Source organism: Apaloderma vittatum, unplaced genomic scaffold (genome assembly GCF_000703405.1).
Source record: "Apaloderma vittatum isolate BGI_N311 unplaced genomic scaffold, ASM70340v1 scaffold14919, whole genome shotgun sequence".
Classification (NCBI taxonomy): domain Eukaryota; kingdom Metazoa; phylum Chordata; class Aves; order Trogoniformes; family Trogonidae; genus Apaloderma; species Apaloderma vittatum.
Window position 1 is genome coordinate 39992 of NW_009735949.1, and position 13840 is coordinate 53831.

General features: G+C 39.1%; 1 protein-coding gene across 1 annotated transcript in view; it reads right to left on the reverse strand.

Annotated features, from left to right (window-relative positions):
- Positions 1 to 13840, reverse strand: part of ANKFN1 (ankyrin-repeat and fibronectin type III domain containing 1) — a 52082-nt gene that overhangs the window by 20044 nt on the left and 18198 nt on the right. Inside the window, 2 exon segments of the mRNA XM_009876798.1 lie at positions 1293 to 1383; positions 2838 to 2935. Of these exon segments, the coding sequence (XP_009875100.1) occupies positions 1293 to 1383; positions 2838 to 2935 (189 nt within the window).

Sequence of the window (13840 nt, forward strand, 5' to 3'; positions counted from 1 at the left end):
AAGGTACAGTGGTAATGCCATGGATCTTGCCAGGAAGCCCTCGCTCTTTGGGGATAACTAGCAGCCATAGTTGCTCAGCTGATGTAAATTTTTGATTTTTACGGCCAAATCCTGTGTAGTTATACCTGGGTGTAGTCCATAGTAGTGAGTTATCCACACAGCCAAGAATTTTGTCCCATGATTTATGGCACATTTTTGTTTTCCAACAGAATATTTCTTTAGCCTAGCTCTGTTTTTATTCTGGGGTGAATGAGAAAAATTGAAGCAAGTGAGACAGTGGTACTGCAAGAGCCTCATTTGTCCGATTCTCTCCATCATGATTACTGAGAGTAGGTACAGCTTTCTCTATTTTCTCACATTAACATGCAAGGTTATTAAATTGTTACATTAATCTAATAAAAACAAGTGCTAATGCAATAAAATAAAAGTCTGACTTTACTGCATTAATCAATACCAAAATTGAAGCAATTGAGACAGTGGTACTGCAAGAGCCTCATTTATCCGATTCTCTCCATCATGATTACTGAGAGTAGGTACAGCTTTCTCTATTTTCTCACATTAACATGCAAGGTTATTAAATTGTTACATTAATCTAATAAAAACAAGTGCTAATGCAATAAAATAAAAGTCTGACTTTACTGCATTAATCAATACAAGGGAAGCTGTAATATGCTGAGCCAATCTGGCAGTGAACGCTAAGTCTGGAAAAGCAACTAACAATACTATGTGATTATAACAGATTAAAAATTACAATTGAAAAATCGTAGTCCTAACAGAGTCTGAGAAAACCAGTTATAGGTTTGAGAAGGAAGAAAGGCTTTTTGTTATGTCTAGAACAGTTTAGTACTTATGGGCTAGATCCTACTGTGTCCACACTAGAGTATTTTGCATAAGAATGGACCAGTGAATGGGATCTATCATGCTACAAGGCAGAATACAAATTTACATTTGATACATATAAGTGTTTTGGTTCTAGCAGTTCAGATTCAGGTTTTGATCCATTCAAGTAATGACAAATGATGTTCCATATAGTAGAACTCTTAAGAGAACTGTTTTGTCAAAGGACTGCAGAATAAAAGATAAGATAAATAAATATACGTATATTATAATTTTCCTTATTTTGGGGAGGTGGAAGAAGTTGAGTTTTATTTATTAATTGCTTCAATCCTAGATGACATGGAGTTACCCCATGAACTCCAGAATATTTGTCTTTTTCTGTTCTTTGAAGAAGAATAAATTCTTACAGAACAATATCACTGTTCAAACTAGGAGGGTAGACGAACAAAACCTACTTGAAGGACAAGCCCATTCAGGTGTAGATTTGCGTGGAGGTCCCCATCCTCTCATGTTGTATGCTGAAACATGGACATAATACCTCTGGCCCTGCAAATGGAAGCAATTGGAGTTCAAACTATTGTTCCACTCAAAATCTTGGCTATAACAATAGGAAAGCAGTCCCTCCCAAATATGTTTTGTTTGCAAGACTTAAATAGCTTTCACCAGCATCAACTGATGCACCTTGATTGATTGAGATGCGGTACAAAGGTCTCAGGACGGGTGATCTGCTGAGGGTTAACTGAACCAATTCCAACAGACAAACGGCGATCTCTTCTGCCAAAGTTGAACCCTTGAAACTCTTCAAATTAGGCTTCAGGAGTAGCAACATTTGCTTTTCTTGTTGTATTTAACCAAGACTCTCTAACAGCACAGGAGTGGAAGGAGGTTCATTTGACTGCCACTGAAATCAGCCAGACCTTTATCATCGATTTTGATGCATAAATTTAGGCTGATGGAGAGTACTTCTGAAGGTCTAACTTGAACTTTAAATATGTTTTATACTTTGGATAGCAAAGACAAGCACACTGTAAGCAATATTCTTAACATGTGCCTATGGAAGTAACTGTGAAAGTTTACTTGATTTTAACGTAAGAACAGTTACTCTGTTTTGTTGTTACAAAACGAGGAACAGAATAAATGCATACTGTAGCTCAGCTCCCTGGGAGACAGTATGCTTCAAAACAAAAATTTATTCAGATAAAACCCTCTCTGAAGAGGGTTTTATATTGTGCCAGTTTCTTAGTCTTTAAAATTATTTCTCTCCTTCTGACAGCTCGTGTTTTGGGGCACTGACCAAGGGTCACACGCGTACCTCCCCCTACTCTAACTTTGCAGGTCTGATTCAATGTGCAGTAAGTTCAGTGGAAAGGCTCCAGCTCAGTGGAAGCTAGATTGGGTCCCTCTGATAATGTTTCTGGTGAAAATATTTCTTTTCATCAAGTATTTTGTGAATTAAAATACAGTTGCAGAAATGATCCTGAACAGACTGTAGGAAAAAAAGATATGGTCATAATTATTCCGTATGAATATTCATCAATTTTCTCCATTGCTGATCCAGTTCTCAGTGGTGTAAAATATTCATACAAAAATAAATAACAAAAATGAAAATGATTGCCATCAACATACATTTGCTGAAAGAAGTAGAAGAGATAGAAATGTTATTTTAGCTATTGGCCATCAGAGTCAGGGCTAGATCTTTCAAGAGCCTTTAATCTGCACTAAGATTACCCTGTGATCCAGAAAACAGCAGCTTTCACTCTGGTCTTTTCTGATCTCCCCTAAGCATGACAACTTATAAAATGGTTCATGTTGTCTGTCTATTCCTTTGTGACTTTTGGATTATGGATACCCCACAGATGATGCTTAATGAATGGAACTTGTTGCTGGAAGAAAGGCACACTACAGTTACTACCAACAGGTGTGGGTGCACATTATCGGTGTCTCTGTATCACTGGGGCGGTGGGAGGCATCAAGACCTAAATGAGTCCTTTGACACTTACTGTTCTGAGACCTGTGATGGTGCACCTCAGAGACTGAAGATTATCCATAATTATTTCACCAGTCAAAGGAGAAAAGTCTTCTGAAGAGCTCCATTCCACTAGGAGACAAATCACAGGAGAAAAGCAAATCAGATACCAATCCCAGCAAAGGAATGAAGTACTTGAATCATTCACAGGTTAACTTTCCTGCTAGCGGTTTCCCATTCCGTGTGGATACTAAAAGTCATGTTTAACAACGGAGTTTAGCAAAGTTTCACACAATAATTAAATTATATCTCTGTGTATGAGAGAGAAGAGCAAAATATTGCTCAAAAGCTTTTCAGGAAAGAATGCTTAAAAATACACTGCAATACAAATTACAGTCAGTCAACATTTGCCTTCATTTAAACAATTTGCTTTTAAGAAAGCAAAGTAGTAGAAAAGAGTACGTAGAGGATTTGGACCGGCCAAATGCCATTTGGCAGTTTATACATCCAAAACAACAAAAAGTACTGTTTTGCAGTTGAATCCACATAGGTAGGTATGGGCAGAGAGTCCTTCTGGCTCCACAGGTCCACAAAACTCTCATCACCTAACCTTGGCTAATTGGTGTAGAAATATCCTCCTTGGGCTAGATCCAGCACTCACTAGAGTCTCTTCCTTGGTTTCAGCGGTTCTGGCTCTCTTTTCCAAGCCTGATGCCACTGTGGTCACTGAAATTACAGACCTCCACAAGGATATACTAAATTGAATTGACTTTTGACATTAATTAAGTGGTGCGGGGCTGACACATCCCTCCCAACCCGTCCTGCAGGGTAAATTGCGATGGGTACCTTCACCAAAGTGCTCCCCTCAGCCTGCACAGACAACTCGTATTCCTGCTCAGTACTTGCAAAAATGAATGCGCACACAAAATAGTGTCACATAGACCATGAAAAACCATTAGGTGATTTAAAAAAAAGAATATATGGTAGTGGAGAACTGAATTTAGAAACTTGTACCTTCAGACTCAAAATTCCAGGAAAACCTATCAAAACAACAGTGAAATTAATCTCTTAAATTATTCTACTGTAGACATGGGAAAATCCAATCAGTTTTCTGATTTCTACTAAGGTAGAACATTCTACCTAAAACTGTCCCTTTAAGATTCACAAAATAGTTTCTAGATACTTTATTTGTATATTTATCAGTATTTGAGTCTATAACTTAGAATAGATCAGAGGATATAGCTACTTTAATTTCAGCATATGGAATTTTCATCTTCTGGCATTTTCATGTAATAAGAAAAAGGCGTCACAGATTTTTTTGCTCAGCATATACAAGATATTTTTCTAAAGTAGCCAAGTATCAACAGCACAACTCATCTTTCTTTCCTCTCCTAATTGCTCCTTTTCTGTGCAGTTGTGAATGCAGTTTGTGAACGCACAGCATGTTCTGCAGCATTTTTGTATTTGCTGCAGTGAAAGGGATATTGTTTTTGTCTATTGTCTTTGAACTTTTTCAGTGTATATTTTTCTAGTTTTTCATGAGTTTTAAGAAGAGACTGAGCTGAGAAGCAAAAATCACTGAACAGAACTGGTTCTGTTTAGCTCAAACCAGGACATTGCCATCTTTAGTGGAAGCTATCTTTGCACATTAATGTGGAAATGTAGAGACTGTTATGGTATTATATTCTAGGTTTTTTTGACAACTCAGTTATAGGGATATTTATACATGGCATTGAACTTGATGTCCTGTCAGAGCTTCCATTATAAAACATGATTTTCAGGGTTTATAACTCCATTGTACTAGATCACTGAGGACATTACACACATTCTACAAACTTAGACATGTTGTCTGTTTTCCAGAAGGATAAATTGGAGATAACCTGTTCGAATTGCTGACCACGTTATCAACAGGCTTGCAGTCACTTTGTGTTCCATTCTCCTGTTCAGAGATTCACCTAAACAAGACAGTGCCACTTAAGACAGATTCTGCCAACAAATCTTGTCTTCATTGAAGTCCCCAGGCATGACTGAGTGTGCTTCTCAGCACGAGGGGCAATGATAAGGTTGCACTTTAGGCAAAACAAAACAAAAGTCAAGGCTGAAATAAGCAGCTTTAAGCTGCTTTTGAGCTTTCTAAATTTTGAGCTGTTCTATGGACTGAAGACTGCCCAAATATAAACTGGTGGCTCAAGAGGTGTATTTGGGTAGCTTACACAAATAAACATTACATCCCTATTCTTGATGTGGGTCTCCTTCTCACCCCTTCCACTTCCATTCTGGCATTTAGAAAAGTGCTCCTAACATTCAGAGATCCAAACACACCGTCTGAAGAGGAATTAACTGCCTTAAGCTAAACAGGACTGCAATCCTACATGGGGAGAAAAGGCTGACGTTGCCTTTAAAGCTATCTCAGGAACCGCTGAGGAAGTGGGTTTTGAAATAACATCACAGCTTCACTCTGATGTTCTAGGGCAAGCTGTTGCCCCAACTCGTGTTGTTAGTGAAGCCTCAAGTGCAGGGCACGTGCCCCCACCCACTTGCTGGCTGACACCCCGATCCCCCTGGCCCTTGAAGGACAGCTCCTCACCTGGCAGAGCAACTGAGTCTGCAGGTCCTTCGGCGAGGTGCTGAGGAGGGGCACGTACCCCCCTGATGCCCTAAACCAGCCCAGTCTTCACTGGCTGCTAGGCTGAGCCTCAGCTGTGCCTCTCATCATACAGCCAAGCAATGCCAGCATTCTGCACGTATGTTTTTAGCTTACCATGTGGTGGCTGAGACCCATGAAATTGGAAATAGGGATATGATATTAACTTGTGCATCAAGTTGTGGTTATCATTATGACCGAGAACCCCCCTTTAAAGGATATTTACCTAACAAAATGATGCATAGAAAGCTACTTAAAATTCAATTTTCAAATATATATGTTTAAAAACCTCACAACTGAAAAAAAAATGCCTCTCTGCTTTCAATAAAAATTTCCATAACTGAAAATACGTATTTTTTGAACAGCTGTGTTGGAAGAGCTTTCCTTTCCCCCTTGTTTCAAAGTACTACTGGAAACGTATCAACAGGATAGACTGAAGCATTGGTTTTGACAAAGCATCATTCTCTGACTCGCGATATCTGTCATAAAGAAACTCAAAACAAGTTTTGGAATTGTTTGCTTACTTTTTGTTTTTAACAAACTATTCCCCCATGATTTTACTGATTCAGTTGAGAAGAGGATGACGTTATATAGTTTTAAAGAAATGCAAATCAACCTAAGTGATTTATCATTGAAGTTTTTATCTCCTGCTATATAATAGCCAGATTTCACCTTTCTGAAACAATGGTCATCAAAAAAACCCTCACAATATTCTATTATACTCATTCATCGGGTTTTAAACCTTTTAAAAGGATGTGAATAGCAGTGTGCCGATGTTATTGATGGGAAAATGAAGGCAGGGAGAGGTAGAGCATCTTGTTCATTCGCAGGCTCCAGAAGAGCAAGGGACAAACTCCTATGACCTACATTACATTTATTAGGCCAGTGTTGCTCACACTTTCTGGCTGTGTGGGATATATATGGCTCTTTCTGGCACCAGTACAAACCTAAAAATCCATGATCTTACCCTTGTGATTAACATGGATCTAAAGATGATGTAACTTCACTTACGAGCAAACTACCTTGAAGATTTTGCTAAATCTTTGCCTATTATCTGAGAGAGAGTGCTCTGGTAGTAAAGAATACCAATTATTTGTGTAACTTTAAAGCACTTGGGACTTTAAGAAAGAACAAAAGGCTAGCTAACCTCAGCACTTGTAAAGCTGAATATAAAAATGCTCAAGTGTAAAAACCTGAAGATGAAGAGGGTCCTTTATAAGAGCCCAGGAACAAGAGCTGGTCTTGTAGACTGCACCAACTGTGCTGTAAAGGACCTGAAAGCTGTTGGGTGAATTAAGGATGGAGCATGTTCCAGTCCCGTTCTGAACACCCCAAAGGGCTGCTTTGTTGTGAGCGCTGAATGTCTTTGCTGTTGCAGCTTTCCATCTGACACTTCACGTTATGTCAGAGCAGGGGTTTTTTGTGTGTTTAATATATTGGTGACTATGTGTTTTAATGAAGGTGCCCTGTATTCCAGAGCTAGCAAATGCACGATGTGTTGCTGCGGTCGCCAAGATAAGTAGTAATTTTTAAATAAACAGCAGTATAAACAGTTACATAAAACTCATGTAAATTGCTGGCACATAATTTTAGGCTGGCTTAAGTTATGTAACTTACTTGTGGCCAAGTTTGGGGTTTTTTTAATACTCAATTCATGCACTTTATAATAAAGGGAGAAGTTTATTTTCACCTGTTTCTTTTCCACTCACTGTCTTTCTGTTATACTGAGCATGCTTTAAACAGCTTATCAGAGACATTGGCAGACAGACAAGACAAAGCGAAGGCACAAAACGCCTCCTGACCCTATTGCAGATTCATTCAGGAAAGCACCTTCTCCTGAGTCAAGTAAACAGCCCAAGCCACAGCAGAATTTGTCACTTCTCTTGGCATTTGTTTGTGCTTGCACTTAAATTACTCACTGAATTGCTGAGTAGATTAATTAGACGGAGGGACGTGAGTTCTGTTGCCAAGTTTATGGGGTCTGCAGAATACTGTACCGAGCTGGGATTCTGGGTTTTATTCTTGCATTTTGCTTGTGATCTGCTGTGTGACCTTGGGCAAGACATTATGCCGCTGTGGCTTTTAACCCAGACTTAGGCAGCAAAGGATTGCTTTCCTTCCCTTCCTCTCCGTGTCCAAGGCCTAGACTGAAGGACACTGAGATCTCAGCCTGTGTTTCCCAGGGGTACCAAACAAATAATTGCAGTGTTCAATAGCTTCCTTTGAAATGTCAAAGTGAAAGAGAGCACTAACACCAGAAATCACACCGTCTTTTTCTGCCTGCTGATCTTTACCAAATAATTTTAATAATTTGCACTCATAATGTTTTAGCAGCTTGATGTAATGAATGAAATCAGGATGAAAGTACTTAAACAAATATTTAAAAGTACAACACAAGTAAAGAGAATTGAACAGCAGTGAAAAGCAGGAATCAGTTTGTTGGTGTGGACAGCATCACCCACTCAGATGGAGAACATTGTTTGCAGTATTTGGTCAGCTCCTCCTGGCTGCCTTGAACTGCTCTTTCCAGCCTGGATTAAGAAAGTAACACAATTTTTGCAGCTTTGGGTCCAGGCTGTGTTTATGCCTCTCTTATGTTTGGAAATTCTCCAAAGAATGACCAGAGCAAGACAAGTCATACCAGCCGTAGGGAGTACTGACAGAGATCCCAGCATAGTTCTTCCATTAGGAAAAACCAAACGTTTGGCACTGAGGAGTTTGTACTTGTACCCATGGATTTGTTTTTCTTGCGTGAAGGGTATAATCCATCCATAAACGCACACTAACTTAGAATGTCTGGAATTGGTTGCATTCTGTTCAGCAAGAGTGCAGACAGGGACAATATGATATGAGCCACAGCATTTACAAAAGGGACAGGTGAACTTTGCGTTTGTTTGTTTAGAGACTCTGACTGGGATTTACTACAATGCCTGAGGGACTGAGGCATCTTGCTGTGGAAACACAGAAGTTAAAACAGTGTAGTCATCGCCTGGGACTAGGATTTCTAGGCACTACTCAAATTAAAACCTGAGCTGCTAACTGCCCTAAATACTAGTGTTTATCACTTTAGATCTTTTCTATTATTTCAGTTATTTCTGTAAACTTATTCAAGGCTCCTTGTACCGGCTCAGTAAAAACATCAGAGGGGCTGAAGAGGAATGAAAAAGATTCAAACAAACACTTGAAGTAAATAAAGCGCTGCTGTGTTGTAGTGTGAAGGAGCTCTGGGTGGGCTCAAGGGCCTCTCACCAGAACAACAGTCAGAACAGTACCAAGAAGCACATTCCTAGACTATTCCTAGGAATCCGTTTGAAACTTCTATTGCTATAACTCTTCATGATAATTGTTTCAGTGATTTTTTTTTAATAATCAAGTACTTTATTTGTGATAGGCTTCATCCCAAGCAGCTGGGGGCTACTTTACCTTTTATGCCTGCTAATAATAACCGATTATGTTAAATAACATTTCTTGTGGCCCTGTCTCTTGATGTTCCTTTGACCCAGGCCAGAACATTGTGTTTTATGTCTTGGTGTTCAGAGGAAGCATTATGACAGCAGGCTGGGTGCCAAGGACACATCTTTGGTTGATCATGGTTTCTTTCACTAGTTCATATTATAGCAAATCTACATTATCGAATACGATACTATTTTTATTGCATTGTAATAAAATTCTCACCAAGAGAAAAAAAAAATGAATACTGACTGTTTTTTCTGAAGTATTTGATTAGTATTTTCTAACAATTCTTTTTCCTGCTGTAGTGAGGTCAGCTATTCCAGTACAAGGAGGAACTTTTTCCTTTCTGCTAATGCAGATGACATTTCTTACCAACATTTTATAAATAACTAAGAAAATATGCCATGTGGGTGCATACTGCCTTCCAATGCAGGGCAGTGGTTAAAAAGCTGCAATGGATTATAACAACAGCCAAGATATGTGTCTCAGCCTTGCACTGACAAACATATCCCACTCTGGCTGTGGAAAAAAAGAGTGGGAGAAAGTGCATATTAGAACTGTGAAAAGGGATGGGAGAAAAAATGGGGTTCTTATACAAAGGCTCCACGTCCTAGAAAAGTATAACAGGACTGGCTCTGGTTCTGCAGATTTCCAGTCCCAGTGGTTAAATTTTACTCACGTAATCTGTGTAACCAAAGCTGGTGGGGAAGCTTATGAATATAAGGACTAGTGATTTGTGTGAAGCACGCATAGGTTTTAGGGTCAGTTTCTTCCCAAAATATAATAGATTAAAATCTAATTAATAATGAGCAGTTGGGACAATGCAAAGAAGAAAGTAATCTATCACAATGTACGAGACAAACCAGAACACTGCACAGCTCTGTTAACAAAGAAAGTAAATACACAAATGCTAAATCAAGTAATCTGTTTAATGGGATTCCACTGCTTCTCCTCTGGTCCTCCAGTAATATATTTTTTAAGAGGGACTTAGCTGCACAGATGTTAATTCATTGTATTTAAGGCTTTTATTTCTTTATAAACTAATCCGTACCTTAACTTAAAGAGCTTTCATCTTTCCCTGGCACTACAGCCAGATGTCGCAGACAAAATAGTCCTGATGTGGGGAATTTTTACTTAAGCTAATTTATTACCAATTAACATAAACTTCTAATCACTCATTCAAAGTGAGAACAAAGAACACATAAACAATTAAACAAACACTTAAGTGTACACCTTTTCACTGCCTTTCCCAGGACCCGTTTAAGCCAAACACCCCTCCTTCCCTTTTCCTGCTGGCAAATTCCCTTGTCTCCAGCACAGGGTTACACTCAGCGGTCGGCTTTTCCATCACATCTAGAGCTAGCTGGGCCAGCTGTGCCCAGCGCCTGGCATCTCCGGGCCTCCTCCCACACCTGTGGCCCCTGGCTACTGAAACCTGCCATGCGTGCCCAACACAGTGCTCGGGCATGAGCTAAGTGGGTGCTCAGACCTGAGTTAACAGGGCGCTCGTGTGTGAACCAGCTGGTCGTTCATTAGTAAATTAAACGGATGCTCAGGCATGAGCTGATCGGGCGCTCATGCATAAATTGATTGGCTGCTCATGCATGAACTAACTGGGCACTCATGCGTGAGAACAGTAAACCCTGCAATTTATACTCAATACATGAGGTAAGAGCTTTAAGCTGATCCAGAGACCTGATTCCAAATTTACATTCCTTTATCAGTTCTGTGGGTCAGATCTAATTATCCCAACAATATTGGGTTCTGACTGGAGAGGCAAACTATGTTTTAGACCCTCTGTGCTTCTAAATAGTCCAAAAAAGTCCATGATGGACCAGAGAGACTTCAGACAAGGTGGTGAGCAGGGAAACTTTGCCACAATCCCTTTGAAGACAGTCTAGGTTTGCTTAAATCTCTAGGGAAGAAGCATTCCCAAACCCTTGAATCAAAAGTTCTGCTAAATCAGGAACCTCCTTCAAGATAGAAGCTGAAGGTCTTGAGTTTCAGCCCTGCCACTGACTGCAATTCACCTCTTCTATGCAATGCCAATGAACGGGAAGCTGTCATGCTTAGCCACATGCAAATCATTTTAAAAAATATTAATATTCGTAAGTCGAAGCAAATGTATAAGCTGAAGTAGTGTCTAAGATTCAGCAACATCATTATAGGAGCCTTTTTTCTTAGACACCAATGGCAGACAAAACCTGAGTCTGTATGTCTGGATTTTCTCATAGCCATTCATCTTAACCTGTTGTTCAAAATCCTTATAAAAAACAAAGTATGAGGAAAGAACGATTGAACTGAATAACCAGTGTTTGATCAACTATGTTAGTTAATTACAACAATCACTTAATAATGTGATTCATGTTCAAAGGTGGTTCTAAATACATAGCAAACTTTAAAAAATAAGAGTTAAATTTTATGTAAAGTCCAACGCATACTGCAGACATTGACAGGAGCTAGAAATAGAAAGGTTTGTTTTAACATTTATACATTTCTGTACATGCTAGGCATAAAAATAGAAGTTAAATTGCACAGTCCTGTTAGCTACCAAAATGTAATGTGCAAATAAAGTGCCCAGGAGACCTAATAAAACACCATAAATGAACTACTGTAAAAAAATCAGACCACACCTATTCAGCAACAAATGTCTTACAAAGAAATGTATTCTCTTTCCTTTTTAAGGGGTAAAAACTGTTTTGAGGAAAGAAAGAATGAGTTTCAAAATAAAGAAAGAAACTTTGAATAATAGTTGGAAAGGGTTTCGAGATCAAGTTGAATGCCGAACGTTGCTTAACTCCACTATAGACTGGAAGTGGATCAAGCAGTGACATAGCATCTACTTTAGACAGACGCATAGCTATTAATATTAAAGCATCACCTCTTCATTTCTCCAAGCATTCATTTCCATAATCAGGGTTCTTCTAGAAATCAAAGCAAGCACAGGCTTGCTCTTTTCTAGTCTGACACTGCAATGTAAACAGTTAGCTGCCATCCAAGTGGGGAAAAAAGCTAGGGATGTCATACATATCTGTATCTGTACATATTTACGTCTTTTTGCAAGCACTACCTATTAGACCAGCCAAATCTGTCTGGAGTCAAACCAACTGCACGGTACAATAAGGATCACTGCAGGAGACCTGCTGTGGAAAAAATCCAAACCTGATTAAACATGGCAAGTCAGCTATGGATAGACAAATCAAATACATAAGTACAAACCATATGGTATATGCTGCTTCTGCGTGCTCACAGGGACAAGCAGAAGCCCACGCAAAATGATAAGATTATTTGGTTGTGAAAGGATTAGCCCTGAGACCAAAACCTGCAGAATCACACAAAATTTGTAGATACTTTTTGTAAAATCTTTGAGGTTTTTCGCACTGAAATTTTCAATGAAAAATTTCCGTTGACACAGTGACATGTCAACTGAGACTCAAATACAGATTTTTTTTTTAGCTCCAGAACATATATCACACAGGCCCAGCCTGGCAGGCTTCCTCACCCTGTGATCTGTGCTGACCTTTAACGAAAAGGCAGCTCTGTTCATCCTTTAACTGCGACTTCCAAGGATAAAACCAAATTGCAGCAGCCTCTCCTGGACAAAGGTACTTGCCTATAAGCGACCCATATCCTGGACCACGCACAGCAGCATCCTGTGGCTACTGCACATCTAGCTAAGACCAAACCAGTGATTTAAATATAATCTAAATTATTTTCATGAAAAAAATTCTGAAACAAGACACAAGTTGCCTTTGACGAAGGGAGGCACGGAGGGACTTTTTGTCAGAATTTAGTAAGTGTTCTTTCCTGATCTAAGCTGATGTGTTGTTCTCGTTTGTTTGGTTTTTGGTTTTTGTTTTTACAAGAGCTACACTGACACAGAATACAAAAAAAACTTCTCTCCAGCCAACAGAAATCCTAGAAGGCAGCTGCACAATCCTGACAAATATGAAATATTCTGTTAAAATAACTAAACAAAAAGGTAACAAGAGCTAAAGTGGACTAGGTTGTTTTGCATCACTATTTGGAGAATAACTTGGCATCCAAGTGCACAGCTACATCCAAAGAGAAAGAAGATCAGCTCTGTTTGCTACATCAGACATGGCTCAGATTTTTTTCTCTCTTCCCCTGTCTTCAAACATAAATAGTTCCGGGCTTTTACATAAATTAACTCAACTCTGGATATACAAATTGTTTCATTTTTTTCCTCCAAATGGGAATATAGATGTTTGTTTTAAAATTGTAAATAAAATATAACCAGAGATTTTCCATTGCATAGTGATCCTTTCCCGTAGGCAATGATCAGTGCTACGTCCATTTTTCTTCCTTATCCTATACTAATTCTGAGGGAAAATGGATGGGGAAAAAAAAGAAAAAAAACAAGAGGAGAAGCTTTATCTATACTCACTCACTGTAAAACCAAATGCCAATCGAGTTTACAATGTGCAGAAAATTAGTGCAACAAAATCACCTACCATTAATTAAATTTTGCTCTTTTAAAAAACCTGCTTTCGTTATGTGTATGTGTTGTGTGGGACATGTGAACCCTAAAAAGGCTAATTAGTGAAAGATGACAGTTCTTAAGAGCCCTACAAGCACTTACAGCTTGGCTTGATTGGGCCTGTTCCTCAGAGTCAAGTGGTGGCTCTGTGGATTCTGCTGCTGCTGGGATTTTTTCGCATTAAGATAGTTACAGTAGTGTAGCTCCAGGATAAAAATACATCCTGCAGTAACAATACGGCTGTGCAAACAGAAGGCTCAAACTGTGGCAAGTTATTTCATATATTAGCATGGAAGGCTTTGCGTTTTCAAAGATGTAAAACTAAAGCAGGTCTTAAGCACTTCCACGATGGGATGTGAAGTTTGGCTTTAGGGCATAATTAGGCGAAGGCAGGGGTTTTCTTCTCAGTATTACAGTGATGCTTCACATCCTTCCTAGA